Consider the following 27,785-nt stretch of genomic DNA (forward strand, 5'->3'; position numbering starts at 1 on the left):
AATTGTTTACCTGAAGTGAGTTTCGCGTTTGCATTTCTCTTTCCTCAGTACACGTTGATTTCTATTGTGCTTTCAAAGGATTCAGAACCTATTTCATTCCTTCAGTTGTGTTTTATTTTGTTTATTTATTAAGTGTTACCAATTCTCCAAGGTTTATTTTCTCAAAAAAGAGAATCCTCTTTTCCTTTATCTGGAGTGCCCTGCTAAGCCCTCATTTCTCCAAGGACAGAGACAATCATTTGTGTGACTTTCTTAGGCCATAAAACTCATTACTAGTTAATTTAGGATTGTTGACGCTACCTCTGAATCACTGCTTCTTCCTGCTTGGTTTAGTGGAATCGGCTTCTGAGGTCAAAGCCTAGGCATCAGCCACTTTATCCACCTTTAAAACCACATTTGTCTGATATAAAGCAAGGTCTACTCAATCTGTTTGTTATTCAGAATTGAAAGTTAATTTAGGCTAGTCGTAAATATATGTAAGGAATGTCTTAGTAGTAAGTTTACAGACTATAATAGTTTTCATAAGCTGTCAGCATCTGAATCCTTATTTTTTTAAAAAGGTAAATACTTTTATTTTTTTAACTTAGGCTTTCAACATTGTAAATTGACTATATTCCAGTAAAAATTATTTTTAAAAAACCCCAAAATTTAGGCTGTTATTTTAAAGGTTAGCAAACCAGTTAAGATGAGAGGTGCATAGTTTTAAAGCGTTCAGACAGATAGGAATTATGTGGGCAGATAAAGGGAAGTTTAGTTCAAAGAAAAGCGTTCCAAGGAAGAGAATTAACTTAATGAGAATTGATATCAAGGAGATTTTAGATTTTGCCTTTAATGTTCTGGAGAGGTATAGCTATGGCAAAGATCCCTAACTCCAGGTTGATAGTTAAGTGATTTTCATGTGATTTCATTGGGTTAAAGCAGGAGCTCTGTGGATTTCATTTATCCTGGCCTCTTATTTTGTCCCACGGCTCAGGCCTCTACCACCTGATCTAGTTTTCTATCCTGATTGTTCTTTATTAGTATTATGGCCACATTGCTGCCTCCTTGAAAAAATCCCATGTGTCACTACTATTGTATTGAGGGCTGTCACTAGAGGCACTGGTAGAGGCAGGCTATCTCTGCCTACTTGGTGTGTGGTACAGGTCCTTGGTCATAGTTCCATCCAGAAAGTACCTGTCAGGGAGGGCAGAGTGGGCCAAATTACTCTGAGTTCAAGGCTGTGGACCCTGGTTAAAAGTAAACACGGAGGGGAATTTTTCAAGATTCCTACACCCCACTTCTCCCCAGGTGATTAAACTTGTCCAATGAGATGTTTCAGCTGGAGGGAATCTGGCCAGTTAAAGGCAAAGAAATTACTCAGATTAAGAAAATGAATAGAGTTTGTAACCTCTTTCGTTTGAGTCAACTTGCCTGGTACAGCGTGCGCTTAGCTCTCAGCTGCACCTACACGCGAGAGCAGGACGGTGTGGGTTCCGAGGGGGAGCTTCCGTCTCTGAGATGGGCTGTGTCCCAGTGTCCTCAGCATGTTCACCCCGCCTGGTTTTCAGGGAGTGTTCGGGGCGTGCTTTTGAACGGTGAACTCATCACGTGTAGACTAGCCCTACAGAGGTGCGCTGTCCTGCAGATTTTCCTGCAGCTATTATTAACATTAATATGCATTCACCGAGCACATGCTGTTTGGTCCAGAGGATCCTGAATGCCAGAAAGAGGCCATCCTGGCCTGGAAGGCGGGCCGTGCACAAGCCGTCAGTAAATAATGGCTGCCTCCGCTTTCTGTCTCTTCACCATCGAGCTGCAGCTTGTGAACTGGATATTTTTATTAAATTCTCTTCACTTGGAAAAGAAAGGATCTTCTTACAATTTGTTGCTCTTCTTAGATTTTCTACGTAATGACCTGGGTTTCACCGAGGTGTTGATTCCCTTTACACACACACACTTTGAGGTTTGTCAGCCCTTCAATCCTGATGAAATGTGTACCTCATGTTCTTCCATTCAGCTTTTTTTTCTGTTCTCAAATGACCTGAAATGAAACTTGATAAAGATATTTTATTGTCCCATCACCCAAAGTTTATCATGACTCTAAAGGGCGTGCGTGAGAGAGAAATCTGATATTAATTATCTTTACAATGATGTTTTCTCTGTGTGTTACAAAAAGTGCTTAAATTATAGACAATAAGACTGTCAATGAAATTAACTATTTTCAACTGTTCTGCCTTTTTTTCTCTTGCTTTTGCCCTTCCTGATCGAAGTCTAGGAGAGTAAGTCAATGCTTTCTGTGAGAATGTATTGTCGTACCTCTGTGTCTAAAGCCCCGTGTTCTCGTTCGGCATTGTTAGTTTATTTCTTGCATTTCCACAGTGTAATGGCTGCGTCTGGTCATGCAGTCTTTAGAAACAAGGGGGAGCCTCAGTGGATGTTAAATCAAGCTTGTTTGTGTCCATGTTGTTCTGTCAGCCTTTGTCACCCTGTCACCACGCCATACACTTTTCCCTGCCTTAAAGTCATCTTTTTAAATTAAAAGCATGGTTATAGGTATATTTTTGCAGAGCACTAGTAAGTTACAAAACAAGAATTTTATAGCAATTCTTAGTTCCTCACAGAGGAGGTGTACTTTCCTTTGGGGGTATTTAAGCAGAACATGTGAGGCAGAGGAGGAGTACCTGAAAGAAGATCTCTCGGGATGCATGAGCTTGTCTTGTGGCCCGCTTCGGTTCCTCCAGCCCTTCCTGTGCTCACCTCTGCTGCCAGTGTAGACTGGTTTGAGTCATAGACCAGTCTGTCGCTGCACTGTTCGTTTGAATTCGAGCTGGCTTCTGAACTAGAAGTAGGAGATCTCCACCCCAGGCCTCAGCTCGGCCTCGAACTTGCTTGTGACGCTGGCAGTTGCTTGCCTGCCCAGTTTCCGCCTCTAGAATAAGGACAAGGACCCGACAGCTCTCAGAAGTTCACAGTTCTCTTAGCTCCAGACCAACAGGCAAAGGCTCCGTGGCAGAATAGAGTCAAGGGTTTGAGAACTGTCTCCGGCATTTGTCTGATCTGTGGTTTCTCCTTTCTAGGATTCCCAGAGCCGGCAAGGAGGATACAGCATGCATCAGCTCCAGGGCAACAAGGAGTATGGCAGTGAGAAGAAGGGGTACCTACTGAAGAAGAGCGATGGGTACGTATACAGCCGGCCCAGGGTCCCGTGTGTGCTTAGCATACTTACAGGTGTTAGGAACCTAGGAACCTGTCCCAGCCTCTCAGATAGGGAAACGTACTTACAAGGTTTCCAGTGCACCAGCTTCAGACCTTTAGCACACTGCTTTCCTCAGTAAGACTGAGATGTAACCTGCTGTCTTCAGAAGCAGCAGTAGTTGTTCTGTGGTCCCTAAGTGGCACCTGCGACTTGTGACGTGCAATTTGAGGAACGCAGGCACTGAGTCGGACTTGAGCACACGGCTCGCCGACTGCATGCTCGCCCACCTCTCTGGTTTTTCCACTGTGGTTTTCTCTGCCAGATGCCCCCCTGGCCACGCAGACCCCAACCTTGAGAGTCAACCTTGACTCCGCTCTTTCCTCTTGCATCACAGCCAGCCTGACGACAAGCTCTTCCGTTTCTATTGGGTGGGCCAAAAAGTGCCTTTGGTTTGTAAGTAAAAATAAAAGACACGTTTTTCATTTTCACCAAGAACTTTATTAAACAACGTATTCACCCTTCTGTTCCACTACCTTCTGCCATTTTTCAGGCAACTTTATAATTCCATCTTCCCGAAACTTTGTATCTTTTTGAGCAAAGAGCTGTTCCAGATGCCTTTTACAGTCTTCCAGGGATTGAAGTTTTTTCCATTAAGAGAATTTTGTAAAGACCTAAATAAATTGAAATCTGAAGGTGCAATGTCTGGTGAATACAGAGGATGAATCAGAACTTCCCAGCCAAGCTGTAACAGTTGTTGCCTGGTCATCAAAGAAACATGCAGTCTTGCGTTATCCTGGTGGAAGGTTATGCGTTTTCTGTTGACTAATTCCAAACACTTTTCATCAAGTGCTGCTTTCAGTCGGTCTGATTGGGAACAGTAGTTGTTGGAATTAATCGTTTGGTTTTCCGGAAGAAGCTCGTAATAGAGGACTCCCTTTCAGTCCCACCATATACACAACACAACCTTCTTTGGATGAAGACTGGCCTTTGGTGTGGTTGTTGGCGGTTTATTTTGCTTGCCCCATGATTTCTTCCATTCCACACGATTGTACAGTATCCACTTTTCATTGTCCATCACAATTTATTTTAAAAACGGAATGTTTTCATTACATTTAAGTAGAGAATCACATGTAGAAATACGGTTAAAAAGGTTTTTTTCACTTATCTTATGTGGAACCCCAAGCATCAAAGTGATTCACATAACCAGGCTGGTGCAAATGATTTTCAAGCCTTGATACGGATATTTTGAGTATGTCGGCTGTCTCCCATATGGTATAATGTTGATTGTTCTCGATTTGATCACTGTCAACTTCAACTGGTCTACCCGACAGTGGAGCATCGTCCAGCGAGAAATCTGCAGCACGAAACTTCACAAACCACTTTTGACAGGTTCGATCAGTCACAGCACCTTCTGCATACACTGCACAGATCTTTTTTTGTGTTTCAGTTGCATTTTTACCTTTCTTGAAATAACAAAGCATAATATGCCGAAAATGTTGCTTTGTTTCTTCCATCTTTAATATTAAAATGGCTACACAAAAATTCACCACTTTTGATGTCTTTTTTTAAATGCATGCTGATATGACAGCTGTCACATGCAGTCTAACAACTGTTTCCAATGAAGTTAAAGACAGCTAAGTGCTACTAGAACCATCTTATGGGAAAAACCGAACTAACCTTTTGGCCAACCCAATAACGAGAAGTTATACATGACTTGCTGCCTCTGCTGCCCTGCTCTCAGATGAGCACCGTCATCTCTCCTGGACTATTTTGGTGGCCTCCTAACTGGTCTCTCTGTCACTCACTCGTCGCTTCTCCGGTTCATCTCCACACAGCACGTTGGGCTGTTCCCAAAGCCATTCCCCACCTCTCTCTCCAGCCTCATTTGGGCCATTTTCTCCCCTGGTCCTTCCACACTTGCCGTCTTTCTGTTGCTTGAACAAATGATTCTGTTTCACAGTAAGTAAGCAGAATCTTGATTATTTGCTTTACTAATTATCATCCTTTAAAAGAAAGTTTCTTATTTTCTGATTGTGGATATGTGCTCCTTGGCTTTATCTAAGACATGTCGATTTTCATTTTGTTTTAATTTGTTTGTTAAAATTGCAACTATTTCTCCTACACATTTCTGGGATCACTGTCAGTTTTGCTCATCATTCTTCCCATGCATTCAACAGATGTCTTCTGGGAGTCCTACATGCCAGGCCCTGTTGTAGACACTGGGACGATAACATTGAGACTATAACATTGAAAGTCCTTATCATTATAGAGCTTACATTCTCAACAGGGAGACAGGTGATAACGAAGGAAATATGTTTATACATATATGTATATGCCTGTAGAAGACTTAGAGTGCTGTTTTATAGGCCTGAAATTTTAACATAATTAGATGATACCAGAATTATCTTAAAGCAGCTTGCTTTTTCAATCAACAGTGTGCTTTAGAAATCTGTTTATGTAGGTCTGCACATATGTAGTTGTTTTCTTCTTTTAAACTCCTACATAATAATACTCTGTAGTATGAATGTAACTATAATCACTTATTCATTCCTCCTATTAGATTTCTGTTGTTTCTGTTGTTTCCCATTTTCACTATCGAAAACGGTGCTATAATGAGCATCCTTGTGCATGCCCACTAGTCTGAATTACCCTCCACCTGGGATAATAAAAGGCAACCAAAATTTTCTGGTTTGTGTGGTTTTTGGTTTGGGGTTGGGGTTTTTTGGTAATGACTGTTATGCAAAATAACTATGTTATGATAGTTACGTGAATCAGGTACTGTATCAGCTTGTGTTTGACTCCCTCCTTAGGATCCGGAAAGTGTGGCAGAGAAGGAAGTGCTCCGTCAAGAACGGGATTCTGACCATCTCCCACGCCACAGTAAGTGTGTCTGGTAATTTCCCAAGCTGTGTCTGTGATGCCTTCTGGCCACGTGGACTGGAAACCAAACACGTGCTGTAACCAGCCGTGAAAATTTCCCCAGGTGCCTTTAATGTATGGATTAGGTCAGGGGGGTTAGGATATTCCTTTACAAAAGAAATTGGTCCTTTCTTCCTGCTTCATCTCTTGCTCTGCCACAACTTTTTGTCTTCTGCTCCCTGAAACTGAATCAGGTATTCTTTTACTTTATAATCTCATCTTTGGGGAAGTATTACTGGTTGTTCTGAAAAACCTGAAGTTTTCTGAATTATAAAGATGGCAGAGGGTGTTGTGTTCTATACATGAAAAAGTAATGTAGGGAATGAAACAGTACGTGTTACACTGTTCAATCTTTTTTTTTATTGTTACTATTTATTTAAATTACTCAAAAAGCCCCTCAGTATGCTAAAGGATTAAAACATATAAATAAAACAGCGGAATACTGGAATTTCCTCAATTATGACCCCCCTTATTTTAGGAATAAAGGCAGTCTAATAGAAAGTGGAAAATAATAAAGCCAGGTTACTAACATTTACATTCTGTTTCCCTTCAGATTGTTGTATACCTATATATTATGTAGTTATACTTACAGTCTATCAGAATTTTTATTTTTATGCTTCGTATCACCCATTTCCAACTAAAAGTTCCGGTATCGACAAAATCCCTGTACTTGTCAAAAAGGTCCAGTCTTGGTGGTAGTCAAAGACATGCACAGTAAAACAAGGAATTACTATTTTGCCCTTTTAAAAATAGCAAAAAAAATTTTTTTAATCTTAAAGATGCAAAGATTATCGTGGAAGACGTGACAAGTAGGAATGGAAACAGCAACGTGTAGCAAGAGTCTTGACAGAGGTGCGTGCAGTTTAACCCAGCGACCCCAGCTTGGAGAGGCTTGTAGTTAGAGTGCAGTAGCCCGTGCCGAGTGATGCTCTTCAGTTCTGTGAGCAGTTAGCTGCTAGCAGGATGGTAGAAACAAGGGATGAGCATTTACTGCACTGGCTCAGATTTACCTCTGTGGAGGCGGAAAGAAAGTGCCGCTTATTAAGCACTTCCTCGCGCCAGATACTTCATAAAGTTTATTCCATTTAGTCCTCCCCACAGCCCACGTGGTATTAGAATCTTCATTTCACAGATGAAGAAAATAAGGCACAGAGAAGCACCATGACTTGGCTGGTAACTGGCAGAGTTGGAAACTCAGGCTTGGGTCTGTCTAGCATTGGGCCTTACGCCCCTTCCAGGCTGCACTCACCCCAGGGCACTTAATCAGGTCCTGTTCATCTCCCTTCAGCCCCTTAACAGACCTTGACACAATGTGGTCGGTACACACCTGTGGCCAAACCCTTCCAGGTAGTTGCTTATACCTGCATCTTAAAAATTATTGGCCTTTATGCAACTTGAGCAGTTATGTCATCTCTGTCCTTTTCCTCCTGCAGAAACCTTGGGCTGATTCCTCAGAGGTCTTCAGCTTCCCTCAGACAGCCCAGCTGAGATTTTTAACTATCATGCCAGTTGGGACAAGCCACCCATCTGATACCAGAAATCCTGCTGGCAGACTTAGATCAGTTAGTAATTATCACTGAGGCTGTCTAACAGTTAGTCATTTATTCAGCAGTGTTTTAATAAGCTTCCGCTCGGCCACGTGCTGGACTAGGCATCAAAAATACACAAGTGGAGGGCTTCCTTGGTGGCGCAGTGGTTAAGAGTCCGCCTGCCGATGCAGGGGACACGGGTTCGTGCCCCGGTCCAGGAAGATCCCACGTGTCGCGGAGCAGCTGGGCCCGTGAGCCATGGCCGCTAAGCCTGCATGTCTGGAGCCTGTGCTCCGCAACAGGAGAGGCCACAACAGTGAGAGGCCCGCGTACCGCAAAAAAAAAAAAATACACAAGTGGAAAATGAGATAACTTTGACCTGCTCATGTTTAATTCCATACACAGTTAACCTTAGGAAACGAGTCCTATGAAGAACTTCTGACAGTAATAACATTAGTTGATATTAAGTAAGTACTTACTATGAGCCCAGTTATAGAAAATGCTTTATACAGATTACCGTATGTAATTGTTGCCACAAGCTACCAGATAAATCTGTTATTAAGAGGGTTTAAGTGTCTTGCCCAAGTCCCACAACTGGCAAATGCTAGGATTTCACTCTTAAGGCCTCTGTGAGGGCTTAATGGTTTGTTGGCTAAGGAGGGACTGACCCTACTCATTATTTTGGTGATTAAAATACTTGTGGGGCTGTGTCGTAAAGGTTTCTGACCACATGATCCAAGATCAGAACCACTTAAGGGAATAGATAACACTTCCTGAGTGTACACCCTGGGCTGGGCACTCCTTGCTCTGAGCACATTACCACAGCCCGTCTTACATTATTATTAGCTTCTGTTAACTCCTATTCCATAGATGATGAAACCGTCTCCATTCTAGCCCTGTGTGACAGTGCAGATTCCCACCATGTAACTTTGACTTTTCAAAAGCACTGCTATCATCCCATCTCATCATCATCGTCCCGGTGGCTGATGTTTTTGGAATGCTTACCACGTGCCAGGCATCCACCAGCGCCTTGATTAATGCGTGCTAACATTTAATCCTCAACAACCCTGAGTCAGAGGTGAGGTTGTTGTCTCCATCTTACAGATGAGGGAGCCGGGGCTCAGAGAAGTTCACCTCGCAAGGTTACCCAGCTAACAAATGGCGCGGCTGGGAATCTGGCGCAGGCTGGGACTCCACACACCCGGACGTTAACTCCCCCTCACCTGCAACCCCAGTTCCTCCCCGGCTTGGGGTCCCAGGACACAGCCCTGAACCGGGGGTGCCTAAGAGTCAGTGTTTGCGAGAGGCATGTGCCTGTATGAGCCAGCTGGGATTCTCTGATGGCCTGAAACAGGACGTGACCCCTGAGCGGTGATTCATTTATTATAAGGACAGTACAGTACAGGCAGCCCTGCAGTTTTGTGATCAGAACCTCAGTGTGGCCTGTCTTGGGTCAGGTATCCTATACTCTTGGGCAACTGCAAGGTGGACCTACCTCGGGGCGAGTCCCAAAGGCATCCAGGGTGGTCTTAGGACTGCAGCAGTCAGAACAGTGCTCTTCAAGTCGCTGGAGTCCCAAGAGACATTCCAGCTGCTGCGCTGTAAGGTATAGATGGAACATGTGGTCCTCAGTTGCCTGAATGTGATGGTGCCTGGCCTTCAAGTCACTTTCCTGAGCCCAACTCGTGTCTAATAGTGTCTGATCTTACTAGCTGAGTTAGGTGTAAGCAGTGTGACCCTCTGAGTTGGGTCTAAATCTTGTGCAAGAGCAGACCTAAAAAACAGAGAGGCCCCAGGGGAGTGTTAGGACTTCTCCACTCCCGGGAAGTGTTCTTCAGGTTAAGTGTGCTAAAGTGAACATTTCCAACCATTTGACTTTATGTGGATCCAGAGCTTTTAGTTAAAAAGTCGCTGTGTGCGCCCTGTCTTCACGTTCTTCTTGCCTTGGATTCGTCTGGCCGTAACAGTCCTCAGTAAGCATTCTGACAAGTTACTAATGGCCTTATCCTATTCCATCGATTTGCTTCTCCTAAGAACCTGCTGTGGGAGATCACAAAGATGATCCAGCGAGTCAGCGGCACTGCTCACGTGTAGTTTACATGGCCTTGGGTAGTATGCTGAAAATAAAAACAGACGTTCTCTTCCACCCTCCCTTCTTCTTTCCTGCCAAACACGTCATTGTGGCCAAGTCAGCTGTTTCTGTGCTTCCTTAAGGCTCTAATCAACAGCAGACATCACATCAGCGGCATTGTTTAGTGGCTAAGAGAATGGACTGTGGCATCTGTCAGATTTGAGTCTGAATCCCAGCTTCGCCATTGACCGTGTGACCTTGAGAAAAATATTTAACTCCTAAAGGGGCTGGTAAGGATTAAATGAGATACCATGCTGTGTGTGGGCCACAGTTCCTGGCAGTTGTTGCTATTAGTGTTACCTCCTCAGATGTTGCTGGCGGTGCTGAAACCTATTGACAGTTAGTTGGCCTCTCCTGCTATAAACGTTGGGAATTGTGGGTCTACCTCTCCTGCCCCCGGAGCAGCCCAGAGGAAGATGGGATTCTCCACCTGATTTCTGACTGCCTCTCACTGGTCTGTGTTAACCTGTTCCCCACTTTTCACTGGCTTTAGGCCACACTTTTTTGCTGCCAGTTATATCACTTTGTAGTCACATAACCTGCTCCCACAGAAAGATCTCTGTAGCCAGCTCTAGCTGGCTTCTCCAGACTTTGCAAACACCACTGATCACTTAGAATCAGGTTGAAGGTGAAGGCCAGCAGTTTCCTGGGAAAACATATGGAATTCAGTGATCATTGGAAAAGTGGATAAACGAACTTTTTTGTCAGAAAATATAGGGCTTTTGTTTGGGACCCCTTAACGCAGGGGTATTCCTCCTTCTTGAAGGGCCCCAGTCACTTCTGCAGGTTGTTCTTGTCAGGCTGACCAGGAAAGGGTCGGGTATGCATTTAGATTAATGAGCTGCAGTCTGCTGGCTTAACCACATATGCGAGACCTGCTCCAGGGGCCATTCATCTCCCCAACTTACTGTTCTAGGAAGAAATCCACTTTGTGTACACCTGCAAGATTTGCTCCCATCCCTAGAAGATTTCATCTACAAATTCATTGCTTCATGTACCTGTTCAAAGACATAATTTTTTTTTTTTAATTTACTCTTTAAAGTAATCCAGCACTTTGGGAATCAAATTCAGTTGAGAATCTCTGAATCTGCTGTAACAGTAATATTGATAGTATCTAGTATCTGCTCAGCACAGCACATGATGTTTGCATTTCAAAATGCTAATTCTAACAAATCTATGGCAAACATTTTAGTCCGCCTCAAAGCTTAAGGATAAAAGTGTTTATATCAAACCACTAAACTATTACAAATAAATTTCTGTACCCTTGTATTGTTTGCTTGTACTTTTTTTAACTATAAGCATTATAGTATATAATAAAACAAATTATCAAAGAAAGTATATGAATTATAGGTGAAATATTACTTTATTATAATAATCCTGAAAAATTAATTTCAAGAGTATAAGAAGCTTTGCTTCTCAAAAACCCTTCCTGAATTTATTAACCCCAGTGTCACATACGGTTCAAATATGGGTTGGCAAAAGAAAGATGACTGCCATTTATTGAGCATTGAGAGCGTGCCCTGCACTCAGTCTTCTGCCTACACCTGCAGGCATGGTTCACGGTCTTCATTTTTCACTAGTCTGGAAGATCTTAGGAGGTGGAAATTATGTCTTACTCACCTTTGAATTCCCAGTGACTAACACACTGCCTGACATGTAGTTAGTGCTCAGTGAATACTTTCTGAATGAAGTTGCATTTCGTAGATGAAGAAAGTAAGGCTCAGAGAGATTAAATCCCATGCCCAGGGTCACATAGTCTGTAAACAGCTGAACCAGTTTTCAGACCCCAAAGCCAGTTCTCTTTCTACTACATGACAGGCCTTTCCTCCGATGTCAGCTTGTCGTGAGGTCTTTGAAAGGTCTGTGAAGAGTAGTTCTTTGGAATGAAACTCCTTACCTTGTTGTTGAGTCAATCATAGGGTCTCAGGGTAAAGACAGCTCTAAGGGTTTCCAGGAGTGGGGAGCAGAGGAGTCGGGGTCATGAAGATGTTACAGGGGGTCCATGAACTTATCTTTGAATCTGAAGACTGATTTTTTAAAGTCATACATTCTTTAAATGCCTGCAGATGCTCTTATGATTAACACTGTAGCAATCATTAAATTCATAGCCACTCCTTTCTCAACACTAAAAATGCTTTCAGTATCACACAGAAGTCCACTAAGGTTTGATTTTTACTCTAAAACTTTGAGAAGCCAACTGAACCGGACCAGGCGGAGCCTCTTTAGATGGTTCTTGGTGGGCTGCACGTTTTAGGAGGATGAGATCAAGAGCATAGCCCTCTGAGTCAGCCTGGAATTCAATGCCTCTTCAGCTGCTTATTGTGTGTGGCTTTTAAGGTACTTAATTTTACTCCTCACTTGTTAAATGGGATACTGACAGTACCTGTCTTTCAGTGTTGTGAGAATTAAATGAGATGATGCATTTAAAGCTTTGTAGAGCCTGGACCCCACTAAGTGTCTGGTAGACCTAATAATTAGTCGCATCACCTGGGTGAGCCGAGGTGGGGTGACAGCATCCAGCACCACGGGGCCAGACTGCTATGATGGAGTCCAGATGACACTGCGTCCCTCACAGTACTGCCAGATTCATAGGTGTGTGTAAGGATTAAACGAGTTCATTGATTATAAGGAATTAGAACACAATGTGGGGCGGAAGTAGCACAAAATAATTGTCAGCTGTTATCATTGCTATTACTATTGTCTTCTTCCCTAATGTGTTAACATCTCAATTTTAATTTGATTTATTGGAATTCCTTTGTATTGCTATATCCTTACCCCTCGAGGTACTTAATGAAGCCGGTTTGAGGCACCTGTCCTCTCAAAGGAATTTCATTTCTTCCTGTTAGAGGTGAACAGCACTCCTGACATCTCCAGGACATTGCACTAAAGCAAGAATCTGATGTCTCTCTCCCTGTCCTTGGGCTCTTTAGACCCACAGACATTTTCCAAGGACTATTCTCTGTGCTCTCCAGAGCCCTGAAGATAACATTCAGCTGCGAGGGCTTTAACAGATGCGCTGAAAGCCCGTTCACAATGGGCTGCTCCCTGCCTCGAAGTGTGCTTAATAACCTGATTTCTGTGATTGGCCTCCATTGCTTTCTGAGGCTACTCTGGACTCTGCCCAATTGCACGTCTTTATTCCCATTGTCACTACAAGAAGAGACTATTTTCCTTACCCCCAGTGATTAGAAGCAGCACTGTGAACTGTAAAAGAACAAACTTTGGAGCTAATTAGACCTGGGCTTAAACTCCTGTACAAGCTGTAGGACCTTGGATAAGTTACTTAAGTCTTTGGAGCCTCAGTTTTCTCCAATGTAAAATGGGTATAATTTGCTTATTAAGATGTCTTATTCCTTTCTAAGCAGGCACGAGGCCAGGTACTATGGAAGCAGTGGTGAATTAGTGGCCCCTGTCCTCTTGGAGCCTGGGGTAAACAAAGGCTAAGTGCTGTAAAAGAAGTGAGCAGGTGCTGGGATAGAAAATAAGAGGGGCAGCCCCACTGGTGTGGTCAGGGAAGGCGTCTCTGCAGATGGCATTGATCCTGCTGAGGAGCAGTCCCCTCAGAGCGAAGAGGACAGTCCAAAGTGCTGAGGACAGAAAGCGTGTTCGGAGAACCCAAGAGAAGCCAATATGGGTAGAATGGTATCACTTTCCTTACTCGCTTTTAAGAGACTTGGAGGTTTAATTAAACACTCTTTAAAAGCTATTGCTATCTGGGCTTCCCTGGTGGCACAGTGGTTGAGAGTCCGCCTGCCGATGCAGGGGACACGGGTTTGTGCCCCGGTTCGGGAAGATCCCACATGCTGTGGAGCGGCTGGGCCCGTGAGCCATGGCCGCTGAGCCTCCGTGTCCGGAGCCTTTGCTCTGCAATGGGAGAGGCCACAACAGTGAGAGGCCCGCGTACCGCAAAAAAAAAAAAAAAAAAAAGCTATTGCTATCCAGATGCAAAAAAAAAAAAAGGGAGAGAATTCAAGGATGAACTTAAAAAATACTTTATAGTTGGTATACCAAAAATTCCAATTAAGCAAGAACCATAAAAAATTTCTGTAGGGCATCCTGAACCAGTGTTTTTAATTCCTATTAGAATTTCTCCCTCCTCCATTGGAATAATAATTCTCTATTTTATGCCCCTTCCGTCGGCTTCAGGTGGTGCCTCTGTCCTTCACCTCATCAGTCAGCTCCTCACCCCACTGCCCTGGTGACATGGAGCTCCCTCTCCTCCCCCACTTTTTTTTTAAACAGAAGACCAGAGTTGACTTTCATAAATCAAGTTCAAAATGCAGCCTCAGGTCCTAAGGCACTGGTGTTGAATCTTCTGAATAGTCACAGTGACCAGCAAAAGGAACATAGCTGTTCCACGCAGATAATGTTATTTGGACATACAAATAAGCAGCACTATTTCCAAAACGCAGGCGGTCCCTGTGGAATATCTCTGTAGGCGTCTGCCATGTTGCAGATAACAGACCTGACGACATTGACGGTTATTAGAGGGCTTCCCAAACTCAAGTTCCATAAAATATAAGTTTAGAAATCTAACTGGTTACGTTTTACAGGTTGTTTATTCTTCTAAACAATATATTCAGCAGCGATTTTTACTCGATTTGAATCCTGGAGAAGGAGCTTCTCCTTTTCACTGTTTGAATCCCAAGATGTGATTTGCAGTCCTGACTGTACATTAGAATCATCTGGCTTCACTCCCAAAGGTTCTGATTTAGTTGGTCTGGTGCTGAAGCCCAAGGATTGCTTCCCAGGTAATTCTGATGCTCAGCTAGAAGGGGAATCCCTGAGCCCCTCCCCCGTTGTTTGCCAGTGGTGTAATTTAAAAGGACAAACAGACAGGAGGGGCGGGTAGTAAGGTGGAAACCTGCAGCCAATTTCAAGGACTTCTGTAAGGTTTGTGAACTGGCGTGGACCTCATTCAGAACTCAGCCAGTTTGAGGTCTGAGTCTCCCTGCCTCCCTTTTTATTCTAGTTGAGGGTCCTTTTAATACATGAAGCAATAAAATCAGAGCAGTGGGCAGGTCTAAGCTCCTCTCTAAGCTCCTCTCCATTTCGAGTCCCCAGCGTTTCTGGGCCCTTTAGCCCCCTCTTCCGGTTCCCCTCTGTCTGTCTGGAGTCCCCTCACTTCGCTTGCATGCTCTTTTCATACAGAAGCCAGGGCGCTCTGCTTCCCCTTCCTCCACCCTGCCCATGGCACACAGCCTCAGTTCACCTTCTGTAACCCTCCTGTCACACAGGATCTGGTGTTCTCTCTGAACCTGGGCGACTTTAACGGGTAACTCTCCCAGAAGTGGTTGCATTTTTAACAGGGAATACCGCCTTAATCTAGAGGGATGTTGATGACAGTATAGAATCTTAGGTGTCAGCTATGTGGACGCCATTAGAGGAGATATTTGGGAAATAATAGCTATAAAAATAGTAACTACCATGCATTACGCACACACCCCATGCTAGTTTCATGTTTTCCCACTTAAGTTTCATAGCAGCCTCATAAGGTAGTTGCCGTTACCGCCATTTTAAGGGGAAAAAGTCAAAGTCACACAACCAGCAGGTGCTTGCGCCAGATTTGAACCAAAGAAGTTGAATTCTGGAGCCCGTACCACCTCCCACCTGAAGGGGGAGCACCAGCACTTGTCCAGACATTGCCTGGGTTCATTATCGGCGGAGAAGGCGTTGTCTCCCTTCTCTGTGACAAGAAGAATTGGGACTCAGGAGAGCTCATAGCTTCAGGATGGACGACTGGGCCTAGACTCAGACCCGGGTCTGATTGCCTCCAGAATTACGTTTTTCTCTCCATTCTACCGTGTACCTTAGAGTTTGAGTAGTAAATTGCTTTTGTAAATTAACAACACAGTGTATTGCTCCAGACAACCAAGCAGGAGCCTCAGCGTGGCTCCATGAAAGCCGGGTATTTATGACAGTGTCTCGTTCTGGCTTTAGAGACCGAGAATTGCACCCGGCATCGCCTTTTGGCTAGTACTCCAGAATCACAAGCGTGCCACAAGGGTGCTGGCGCTGCCTGGGCTTTGAGGAGCTGCCAAAGGGATCTCTCCTGCTTTCATGTTGAGCAGAGATTGTTGGAGCCTCTGGACTTGACTCTTAGATGAAGAAGGGAGGGTGAAATTGAAGGATTAAAGTGGTTACTACAGTTAAATAGGAAATGGGAATTTAAACGTTCTATACTGGGGCTTCCCTGGTGGCGCAGCGCTTGAGGGTCCGCCTGCCGATGCAGGGGACACAGGTTCATGCCCCGGTCTGGGAGGATCCCACATGCCGCGGAGCGGCTGGGCCCGTGAGCCATGGCCGCTGAGCCTGCGCGTCCGGAGCCTCGTGCTCCGCAACGGGAGAGGCCACAGCAGTGAGAGGCCCGCGTACCGCAAAAAAAAAAATTCTATACTGGCCCAAACGTTATATACTGGCAAATAGTAGGCACTCAGTAAATGTTTGTGGAAATGACTAAATGCTGAATATCTAGCACATTGGTCGGATGAGGTAACATCAGTCCCACTTCTTAATCAGGAGCCCTGATAACCTCTTTTTTTTTTTTCCTGTTTACAGCACTGTTTAATGTTGATTCTAGAGTGGAACATACTCTCAGAAGTCATGACAAGTTCATTACTGCCATAAGAAATTTTCAAGAAAATCTCCACTTGTAAATAGATCTTTCTTGCACGTGCACACACGTTCTGCCAACTAGAAATCGGTCCTGTGGTTTAAATGGTTGCAAGGTTTGAGGGAATTCCTAGTCATCATACTCTAGGATGAATTGCTTCAGTTGGGTGGTCAGTTCCTTCTCCCCTGAGCTGTCTGAAGGCTCACTAAACGGATGGGGGAGCTCTAATTGTGGCCACAAGATAGTAATTTTGGAATGTGGAACAGGTGGAGAATAAGTGAGACTTCTCAGGCGTATTAAGTGATCTGGAAGGGAAAGGAGGGAACTGGCCATTCCAGGGTAGGAAGAACCAGAAAGGGAAAAAGAAGATGTTTTCACTGACTCTGCAAATGTCCCGAGGGTCTGTCTGGACAGGGGAACAGCGTGATAAATGCGGAGAGCTCTGGGAAGAAATTTGTTCAAATCCAAGCTTTGCTTTTTACTTTGTGTAAAACAGTGATCAGTTTATTTTCGCCTTCCTGACCCTTGGTTTTCTCTTGTGTAAAATGGGTACAGTCACCGTACCTAGCCCATAGGGGTATTGCAAGAGTAAAATAATAAAATTTATATACAGTATCGAGTACTTTAGTTGCTCGGTAAACGAAAACGTCTGTCTTGCCCCAAAGAAACCAAAATGCTTTCCAGAAACCAAAGTTTTAATGTACTAAAGTTTTGGAGATAAGCTCTTTCTGCAGTGCTGGGTGTTCACTGTGTACCTAACTTCTTGTCAGGGGGTTATTGTGGTGGTTCATTGTGTGCCAAACGTATGTGTCCCTCTAGGGCGTGGTAGGTGTCCAAATAAATATTTATTGAACAAAAAATTGAAATGCCTGTAAGAATCTGAACAGCAGTGTTAACAAGCGTTAGCCTAGGAAGTGCAGAGAGCTTTATTATTTTATTTTTACTTCTATCTACACAGCAGGCTCAGCCTGGCTGGGTCAGGCTTATTTCCCAAGTAATTAATGATGTTCACTTCTTGTTTGTGAAGCAGAGCAGTTCAGCAAGATGGTGGGGAGAAATAACTTCATTTCTGGATACTGATTCCAGTAGCAGCTGTTTTCTGCTCACAGAAATATGCCTGCGCTAACGACTTCACGCTTCCAGCAAAATCACTTCACCGCAGTGCATGCCGAGCTGTCTAAGGAGCAACGTGTGGTGTTTTTTTTTCTTTCGGGAGATGCAGAAACATTCGTCAGAATCGACTCATTCTGTTCGTGCACACATTTCTGATGACTTTCCCAGCTGAACGGCATCCTCTGGTTTGGGTGGCAGAGCATTATGTCACAGGGCTAATACCTTCATCGCTTCTGTGCAGGGAACGTGTCCAGAGCTTCTCTAGTGGAAACATTTTCAAAACCTGCAAATGGCTTTGCCACATGCTTGTGTAAAAATGAACTCTTCTCTGTATAATGGTAACTGGAGAAAGCAATTTGCAAAACAGTATATACAAATTGAACCAACCCATTTTTTCTAAGAACAGACATTTCACACACACACGTATCTTGTTAAAATCCGGTATTAACAATGACTGTCTCTGGGTGTGAAAGTGGGATTAACAAGTAACGTTCAGTTTTTTCTTTGCACTGTGTCTAGCTCCGAGTGTTTCCTCAGTGAATATGCATTCTTTTAGTGAAAAGTAAAACCTGTATAAGGACAAGCCTCAGAGTTTCAGGGTACAGAGCCAAAACAGTCTTCATTTTTGAAAGGTATCGAAATTGTATTTGGGGTAGAGCACTTGTAGCTTTTGAAAGATGCTGCTCAGCGGAGCCTGCAGGGGCCGCGGGCCCCTTCACTCATCGTTCAGATGCAGAGCCTGGGAGAACCACATACCAGGTCGAGGTTACTTGGGGAATAATTTATTGAAAGTCTCTTTCTTGCCGTATCTTGAGTCCCTGGCCCCCAGTACAATGACCCTGGCTTTAATTCAGACCCCCATCATTGCTCATGTGTCTTACTCTCTCGGCCTCCTCCACCAGCTGTCCCCCTGGATGCAAGTGCACTGCAGATCTCCCGGGATGGGACAAGAGTCCTTAGCACCACATGCAGCGCCCTCCCTGCTTCTCCTTCCGCATCACCTACTGCCTTGTCCCTTGCATTCCCCCAGGTACCTGCACCTGCCCCTCCTCTAAGCCCTCACTCAGGGGTGAGGCTGCCTCTGGAGCCTTATGGAAATCCAGCTCAGGCTCTGGGCCCTGCCGGGCACCAGGCACGTCCTAGGCCCGTGGTCGTGTCTGTTTCCCGTAGCTGCTGGGTGGCACAGACCACCTGTTCTTCATACGTGCTTAGATGTGGTAGAGACTTCATCACTATCTTCTCCAATGAATAAGTGAATAGGTGTTTCAAATAGGCTTCTAAAATTTCTCTTTGAGTCAATTTTGAAAGTCAAATGACCTGAGAAGATATTAAAATAGAAGCTAATCTTGGGAACCTTTGCTCTATTTCTAACCCTTATTCTCAGAAGGAGGTGTTCTCATGGGCTGGGGCTTCAGGCTGGTCCTGGGGGATTTTGTGTGGCTGTCTTTCCCATGGAAGCAGAAAGGAAGGAGGAGTGGGCCTTTGGTCCACTCAACCCTGGATTCCGCTCCAGGCTCTGCTGCTTCCTTTCTAGGAGATTTTAGGAAAGTTGGTTAATCTCTCTACGCCTCTGCTTCTTCATCTTACTTAGTAAAAGAAACTTAAAATAGTTCCCTCACAGGTCATACATGAGATAGTATATGTAAGGCCCCTGGAATGCATTCGTTCATTTGATAAATATTTGAGTGGCTGCTGCAGAAAAATGTGTGCCCTTAGTGGGAAGCAAGATAAGAAGTAAATAGGAGTGAGAAGACCCAGGAAGAAAACACAGCAGGGTGCAAAGGGGTAGGAAGTCTAGGGCGGGTGGTCAGGCCAGGAACCACTCCTGGGGAGGTGCCGACTGGGAGAGTCCTGGAGGGAGCGAGCAGGAGGTGTCCCCGGGAGGCCAGTGCCCCTCGCCGCCGGCAGGGAGAACAGCAGGCCAAGCGGCAGGGGCCAAAGTCAGAAGGAGCCTGGAGGTGGTGCTTGGAGGTCCTGGCACAGCCTGGGGTTTTCATTCAGAGTGTGGTAGGAATCACCAACAGTGAGGACTCAATAAATACATGTTTCCTTGCCTTTTTATCCTTTCTTGTACTTAAACAGTATGAAAGCAGTTCCTAAACTGTTCCACAGCGTTGTATCCCAGGGGAAGTCATCTAGTCTCACTATGATTTTAGTCTGCTGAACCGCCGGGACAGATTATATCTTCGTTCATCGGTATACCTATACATTAGTACTAAATGTCGAGAAAGGACTGTGACATTTTGGCAAGTTATACAAACCTGGAGTTTCAGTGATGGCTAGTGATTCCGAGCTTTCTGGTCCCTTGGTCCATGTACTCTGCTTCAGCATCCTGCTCCACTTCCTGGTGTTCCTGGGCTCGGTACTGGCCGCATCGGCTGCTTCACCTGTCGAAAATTGTGTTCTCTGCTCTTCAGAGTCACATTTGGGGTGATAGGTCCTTTGTCTCACTGGCATTTGGGGACAGAATACTATGTACAGGCAAGACATGTCTGTGTCAAGTGAAGTTCATGTTGACGTGGCAGATGTCAGTCCAGACTTGACAAGCTTCCAAGGGAGTAAGTGTCACATGTCATTGTCACTGAAGTTGTGGGTCAATCATGCAGTGACTTAAACTGTGCAAAACCCTTGTCATCAGAAGCTTTCTGGTAATGTACTTGGAAGTAGCCCATGCTTTGAAATGAGAGGTGAATGGTGATATTTCATTTTCCAGGATTGGTTGATACTTAACTGAATATTTTTTCCTTCTTTAAAATTTTGTCTCTGTTACTTGGTTGTATATGTTGGTTGTTCAGAAGCAGTGGAGTCACAAACATTCAGGAAGAAAAAAGAAATCATCTGGTTAACCCTCTGTCACATTCACATGTGAATGGTGTCTCAAAAATTCTTAAGGTTTTCTCTACTTAGGTTAAGAAACTTGAAACCTCTTATTATGCATAATCAACTTAAACTTGGGAAGTTCTTCCTCACGTCTGGCTCATATCTGGCAATTTGAGTTCTGTGCAAATGCAAAACAGCTGCAGACCTTCCCTGATAGCAACCCTTCACGACCTTGCAGACCATGATTAAGTCACTCCTCACCCTCTTTCCTCTGACTAAATAATGCCTTTAAACCATCTTCAAAGTTCCCGTTTTCCACTCCTTTAATCATCTGTTGATCTTCCCTAAGCTTTTCTGCATCCTCCTTTAAATGTGGATGCCAAATTGGAACATGGTGTTCTACAAAGTCTCACCAATAACCAGGCTCGCTCCCTTTCCAGCCTGTCAGATGTCTTTGTCGATCATATGGGAAATCCAGCGATTTTATCAACACCCCAAAAGATGAGGGACTAAACAGTTCGTTTTACAATGGACCCAGCCAAGGTTTGTGGTTGCAGCTGCTGGTTTTGGAGACGGGGGCCTTTAGCAACCCTACGCCAGGTCTATTCTAAGAAAATGTTTCAGGCCCGCAACCTTCTGCCTCCCCATCCTGGGTTTGGCAGTCAGTCTGTAGTACAGGAATCCTTTCCCGAGCCCTGGTTTCTCTTAGGCAAAACCGTCCTGTACAGGACTTTACTTCCGGTTTCCATGTCTAAGTCACATGTACATGCAAAGAATATGAAATCCCTGGGGGTCTCACACTTCCTCTCCCCCAACCAGAGAGCTTGCTTTGGAACAGATAGACTCAGGACAAAACGTGTTGCTTTCTGTGTCTAATCTCCTTGAAACCACAGAGGAGGATCTCAGAAGCTGTCCAGGAAGCACAGGAAGGTAAACGGAAATGAAGTGTCTGGTGCCCATTATTGAGAGTGAGAGGCTCAGCGCGTGTCGTTGAAATATTCTTGATCATAAGCCACTGGTGGGACCTGTCTCTACCGTCTCCCTCTCTGCTTTCCCTAAAGGCTTAAGTCGGATGTGGGTGGAAGTGTTCCTGGCATGGAGATTTTCGGAATCATGACTGTCAGCTGGGGTAGGCATGCAGGCCTGACTAAAGAGTGCATTGCTTATTTCCGCAGACTTCTGTTCGAGCAAAGCCCAGCCCAGGCACTCGGGCACTTCACCTTGGTCAGCTCCTTCCGGAAGCTGGCATTCACCATTGGCCAGCCTGTGATCTTGGACATGTGGGCAGGAGGGCCAGAAAGAGTTTTGACCAGAATGATTATGTGGCGAGACTCCTTTTAAGTAAAGCCTACATGAGCATGACTGTTTAGGTGCTGCAGGCTCTGTATGAATTATGTGTGTGACCAAGAGACTTGCTGGAAAGTGATGGGAAATCCTCATCGTCTTAACCTCTCTCCAGATTTGGGGGCTCGTTAAGCAATGTCTCATTGCTAGTAGTTGTCCTTGTACTTTTGGGAGAAGTAATGTAAATGTCATGTTGTAACCAAAATTTGTGGATGCCTGAGACACCGGGTTTGGGGTGATTGGTTACTGGGGTCATTTTGAGTGAATGGAGGAAGTACGCTCAGCTACATTTCACAGGAAGATGCAGTAGTGAAAAGTGCCAACTCTTCGAGCTTGTGTGTGTGTAGGTTCCAGAAAGGCACCTTTCCATGGGTCATGCCCACTCTTCACTGAAAGCAAGATGGATTATCTCGATTCCATTCTGATTAGTCACCAGGATGTTTATACACAGTTAAAAGACATTTAGTAGGCCACCTAACATTTATTTTTCCCTTCTCTAATGAGATTCAGAATTCCAGTGGGGTGAATTAGACCTTATCAAATTTATCATGACCCTGCACACCTGCCCCACGGGCACTGGGCCTGTGGGGAACAGCTGATGCTGCCCGTAACTTCTCCCTTTCGTCTTGTGTCCAGTCTAACAGGCAACCCGCCAAGTTGAACCTTCTCACCTGTCAGGTGAAACCGAATGCCGAGGACAAGAAGTCTTTTGACCTGATATCACGTGAGTCCGTTTTCTCCCGAGTCAGTTACTGTGCATTCTGCCACCAGCCTATTCCCGTTCTCTGGGTTGGAAGCCGCAGCTTTCCCAAGCAGGGCTCCTTGCTGTACGTACTGCACACGCAGCTCTGAGAAGAGCCCTGGGCCTCTCTGCACGGAGCCCCCCTGCAGGTGGGAAGGCATAACCGTGTCAGATCTGACTGCAGTGGAGTAGAATCTAGATTTGTGCAGTAAACCAGACCAGTTCTTGGCCACAAGTACACAGCTTTATCCCCCTGGAAGGATTTTTGTAAGCACACTCTCATTTCTCTCCTACATCTGCTGAATTAGTCTTTGGTGTGAGACCCAGACGTAGGTGTTTTTTAAGAAGTCCCTGGGTGATTCTAATGTGTAGCTGTGGTTGAGATGCGCAGACATAGACTTGACGACACGGGTGTGCCACTGTGTGTGTCCAGCTGATTTTCCCAGTTGCAGAATCAAGCCCTGAAAGGAAAAAAACATCTCCCTGCTTCCAAGCAGAACTGCCTTCTGACTTCATGAGTCAATGACACCGTGCTCTGTCACTGTCTTATTCCACGGGTCAGAGTGTGTTTTTCTCTTGTGATGCGGTTGCGCAGTGACCCACCCACCCCCCAACTGAAGGCCTGTATTCTCACAGTCTTCAGAGTGAGGGGAGACTGTTTTCCTCCAGTCTGGCTCCCTGTGCTTTCACTGGTCCCATGGGTGTTCACGGTAGCTGAGGAGACATCTCTTTGTAAAGCAAGAGGATGGCAGTGCCGATGAAGTGACTCACAAATATTCTGAAATCCTCCAGCACTGACCTTCAGTGTTCATCGTTCTCTATAGAGCCCCACAGGACAGGCCAACCCACAGCCTATGATCTGTGTGTGTAGAGCACAGAAATACTCTCCTGTCCCTTGAAATCCTTCCGATGTAGTCCTGAGAAAGGAACAAACAGTCCCAGCCCAAAAGATGGACTCAGCTGTGAGACTCTGGGTGGAGTCTAAGCTGGATTCTACAGCACTTACTGAAGTTCAGATTCACCATGATTTTTATGACCGTGAGACTTCTTGGGTTACTGATGAGAAAGAAATACGAAAAGTTGGAATTATACTGTGACTTCAAAAGTTAAGAACCCCTCGATTTGAGAATCCATAGGTTATTAATAATAATTATTGAATGTCTAATATGTGCCAGGTGCTTTATAAACATGGGCAAACCTCTCAAAAGCCCTGTCGGTTTCCCGTTTCACAGAAGAAAAACCTGAGACTCAGAGAGGTGCAGCAACTCACACAAGGTCTCACAGTGGTGAGCAGGGATTCAGCCGAGACGCTTGGGCTCTAGCACCTGTGGCGTGTTCCTCTCTCTCAGGGAGATGGGGAGGGGGGCCTGCCCTGGAGCCAGTCACGTAGTGAGGGACGGGCTCGTAAGTAAAGGTGGTAAGTCAGTGGTAGTTCGACCTCAGTATGTAGAAACATTCTAGCAGATCCCACATTTTAAGGAAGAGCTTCCCTCATGTACACCTGCCCAAAGTAACCAAGCTAAGCTGCCCTCTCCTTACCTGAGTCGCAGCTTGAGGATGATCCTCCAGCAAGGCTTGAGCCCTTCTTCCCTGCAGCCTGATTCAACCAGAGGGGAGCCTGGGGCACGATGTGCCTGCTTGTCAGGGCTGCCCTGTGAGTTACTTATCATTTCTGGAAAGGAGTTTTTTAAAAAGGAAAGCCAGTGAGAGGCAAACTGAAAAGGAAAAGTAGAATACTGAGTTCGCAGGTAGCACTCTCCGATTTGTCACCGAGATCCACTTGACCAGGTAGGGACCCGTCCCCCTTCCCACTTGTTTTTCAAAAGAAGTGCTAGGCATTCACGTGGTGTTCACAGTTATTTTGTTGTATTCTTGTTGCCCTTCGGAAGAATTATATTGACAAAGTGAATCGTGTAACTGCTAAAACAAAATGTTGCAAAAATAAAACTATATTAAAATCCTGCTTTTAATGTGTTCCCCACCCCCCAGGAACTTTCAAAATTTGCATTAATACCTAAGGTATTCTGCTTTCTAAGGTTTTGCTTTTTTCTCTTTTTTTGTATTTTAGATAATAGGACGTATCACTTTCAGGCAGAAGATGAGCAGGATTATGTAGCGTAAGTAGTTCTGAAATAACGGCACGATGCCTTACATTGAAAAAGCATCTCCGTCCTGTACAGTATACCTTTAAGTTTTCTTTTTTTTTTTTACTGAGAATCCTGGTGGTTATTTCTCGCCTCTGGGCCTTCACATGCGTCTCTCCTCTCTGTCTAGGGTGCTCAGTAAACTCAGGTGCCCCCTGCAAGGTTCTGCTCAAGCCACACCACCCTGGGGGTTTTGCTCCCTCCCTCCTGCCCCACACCCACTTCACACCCCTCTGGATCCCCTGGCTCAGCCCAAGCCCTCTGGAGACCTAGAGCTTCTTTTTTTATATCTTTTTTTTTTTTTTTTTTTTTTTTTTTTTTTGCGGTACGCGGGCCTCTCGCTGCTGTGGCCTCTCGCGTTTCGGAGCACAGGCTCCGGACGCGCAGGCTCAGCAGCCATGGCTCACGGGCCCAGCCGCTCCGTGGCATGTGGGATCCTCCCAGACCAGGGCACGAACTCGTGTCCCCTGCATCGGCAGGGGGACTCTCAACCACTGCGCCACCAGGGAAGCCCACCTAGAGCTTCTTGAGGACAAGGGCTGTGCCTTCTTCATTTCCAATCCCATCATCTGCACTTGGGAGGGGTTTATTCAGTGTTCAAGTAATTCATACCTTTTGCCTTCTCTCTGGGTGCTGATGGTAGTGATGGGGGGGAGGACTTGGTTTTCATGAAGACGTCCTGGCATCCTGCACGGAAAGATGTTTATTTTCCTCCAAGTTACAGGGAGGAATTTTCACTGCCTCATTGAGTTGTTTTCTCATGTGAAAGTGTCCAGTGAATTGAACAGAGAAATCCTTTCTCATCGCACTGTGGAAGGAGGCAGGTACAACAGAAGAGCAGCTGCGTGTTTAAAGGCAGGCAGACTTGACTCTAGTCCAGAATCTGCCCGGTAGTGACTTTGTGACCTTGAAAAGATCGTCCCACCTCGGCCTTCTTGTCAGTAAGATGGGTTCTAGCCCTCGCTTGCAGGATTTTGAGACTTGAGGTCAAATGTGTAAAGCTTCTCATACAGTGCCCGTTGTTTTTGTTTTTACTCCTGTAAACTCAAAGTGACTTTTAAAGTATTAAAACACCGTTATGCACTATTTTGTTTCTTAATACTTTTTTTGTATGCCTGTTACTTTAAAATAATTTTAAAGTTTTTTGAAGAATTGTCAGAAATAGTTGCTTTAATTCTTGACCCTTTTGAAATGTAGCCATTTCACCAAATTTGAATTATTCCTCCAGAAAATGAATTGTCCTTTAAATATGTATTTTCAGATTATCATGGCAAACGTTTTTAATTTCTTTGTCAGGAGTTTTCAAATAAAGAGGCAAATGTGGCGTAAGAGAAGGAACCCTGAAAAAAGGATGTTAACAGAACTGTTTCCTTTTCCCAGTCTGACACCAGTCCCACTCTAGGGCCTTGGGCAAGTCACTGAATCTCTCTAGGCTTCTGTTTCTTTAAAGCATTTTAAACCCTAACTCAGAGGCTTGTTGGAGGATTATATTTCAGAAATTATAAGTATGTGGCACATAGTAGATACTGGTAATATCAGATAGCCAAAATCTCAGGATGCCGAAGGAAAGCAAAATAGAGGCTTCTGCAGTCAAGTGAAGACTCCAGCATCATCAGGGCTGCTGCTGTTAAGTGCACAGTGATCTGCCCTGTGGAACCCAGATTCTTGACTTGTTTTTAAGAGAACAATTTCTAGTTTATAACTTGAGACTAATGATAGAAGAAAATATTATTTAACTTAAAAGGTATTAAATGCCCACCCCATCCCCTCCATTCCTGAACAGTTGTTGGGTTTTCTGCTTCATAGCAGAAAAGCTAAGCTGTGCGATCTTTTTCCTCACAACAGTGAGGGTGAGCGCCACCTAGAGTCAAAGGTATGACTTGCAGTTCACCTATTCCAGGTATTAATACTCTGCTTTGGTTTTTAATCCTCATTGCTGTCTCTATTACTTATTCAAATGAAATGAAAAACATTTCTAAACCACTGTTTGTTCTCATTTTTTTGTTGATTTTCTTCTAAAAAAGTTAATTTGGCTTTGGTTCCTCATTCCTGAAAGTAATACAACTCATTATAGATTCAAACAATTACAGAAAAATAGAGTCAAGCGTTCCATCTGTTTTTTTCTACAAAAAATCACTCAGAGACAACCGGTATTTTGGTGAGTTTCTTTCTATCCCTTTTTTCCCCAAACAAAATATATAATTCACAAATACATTTAAATTTGAGATTATGTCATATGACAGTTTTTTTCCTTTTTATTTCACGAAACATTATATTGTGATCATTTCCCCAAAGTCATCCAAAAATGAGTTGGAAACTTAAATTTCAATACCTGGTTAACTAGTCCACTTTGTGGTTATTTCAGGCTTTGCTAATCAACCCCTGTTATTGGGTATTTAGGTTGTTTTACGCATAGATTAGTAGCAAAGGGTTATTTTGTTGGGTACATATTGTGGTCATGCTGTACATATATTTTAATAGCCTGCACTTTTCATTTCATAAAATAAACATCATGTGTTTCCATTGTTAATGTACCTTTTTCATAAGCATGCATCTTCATGGAAAATGAAATACCCCTTCACTTTCACTTTTAAGTGCCCCCGCTGACATGGACTCCCAGGAAACAATGCCTTTTGCTAAACTCCCTTTCCTGCCTCCTATTCCTTTCTCACCTGTTCTTTCTCATCCTTGCACTAGGCTGGTCCCACTCTGAGTCCTCTTCGTTCTGACGTTCCCTTTATATTCTGTCTCCGTGGAAACGCAGGCGCCTATGTGTTCACGCAAGCCCTTGGTCATTGATACCCTCTCATCTGTTCCTCTCATCTCGCTAGCTCTCTCCTGTGTGTTGTTTTCCATTCTTTGTATTGCTATGGGGAGGTCTCTTTTGCCAGTTCTGCATGAAAACAGATTCTTTTGCAGGGGAAGGAGAATGCAATGGCCAACCAGGCTCTTATGTCTCCTCCTCCTGTTTCTGACAACAGGTGGATATCAGTGCTGACGAACAGCAAAGAAGAGGCCCTCACCATGGCCTTCCGTGGAGAGCAGAGCACGGGGGAGAACAGCCTGGAGGACCTGACGAAAGCCATCATTGAGGACGTCCAGCGGCTCCCAGGCAATGATGTCTGCTGCGACTGCGGCTCGTCAGGTATTTGCCCCCAGACTTGAGCCGCTTGTTAAACATCCCTTCTCTTCCTGTAGAATATAAATAAGCAGGTTATTAAAATGCCTTAATCTCCTTGTGGACACAGACACATG

At 44.6% G+C, this 27,785-nt stretch overlaps 1 protein-coding gene across 4 annotated transcripts in view; it reads left to right on the forward strand.

Annotated features, from left to right (window-relative positions):
- The window catches only part of ASAP1 (ArfGAP with SH3 domain, ankyrin repeat and PH domain 1), a 350,408-nt gene that overhangs the window by 274,018 nt on the left and 48,605 nt on the right, over positions 1-27,785 (forward strand). For all 4 annotated transcript variants that reach the window (XM_079901274.1, XM_079901276.1, XM_079901277.1 and 1 more), the window contains 5 exons: positions 3,057-3,157; positions 5,986-6,055; positions 22,281-22,368; positions 24,455-24,503; positions 27,512-27,675. In XM_079901274.1, the coding sequence (XP_079757400.1) occupies positions 3,057-3,157; positions 5,986-6,055; positions 22,281-22,368; positions 24,455-24,503; positions 27,512-27,675 (472 nt within the window). The remainder of the gene's footprint in view (positions 1-3,056; positions 3,158-5,985; positions 6,056-22,280; positions 22,369-24,454; positions 24,504-27,511; positions 27,676-27,785) is intronic.

The sequence above is a fragment of the Stenella coeruleoalba genome, assembly GCF_951394435.1.
Source record: "Stenella coeruleoalba genome assembly, chromosome: 17".
In the NCBI taxonomy this organism is placed as follows: Eukaryota; Metazoa; Chordata; class Mammalia; order Artiodactyla; family Delphinidae; genus Stenella; species Stenella coeruleoalba.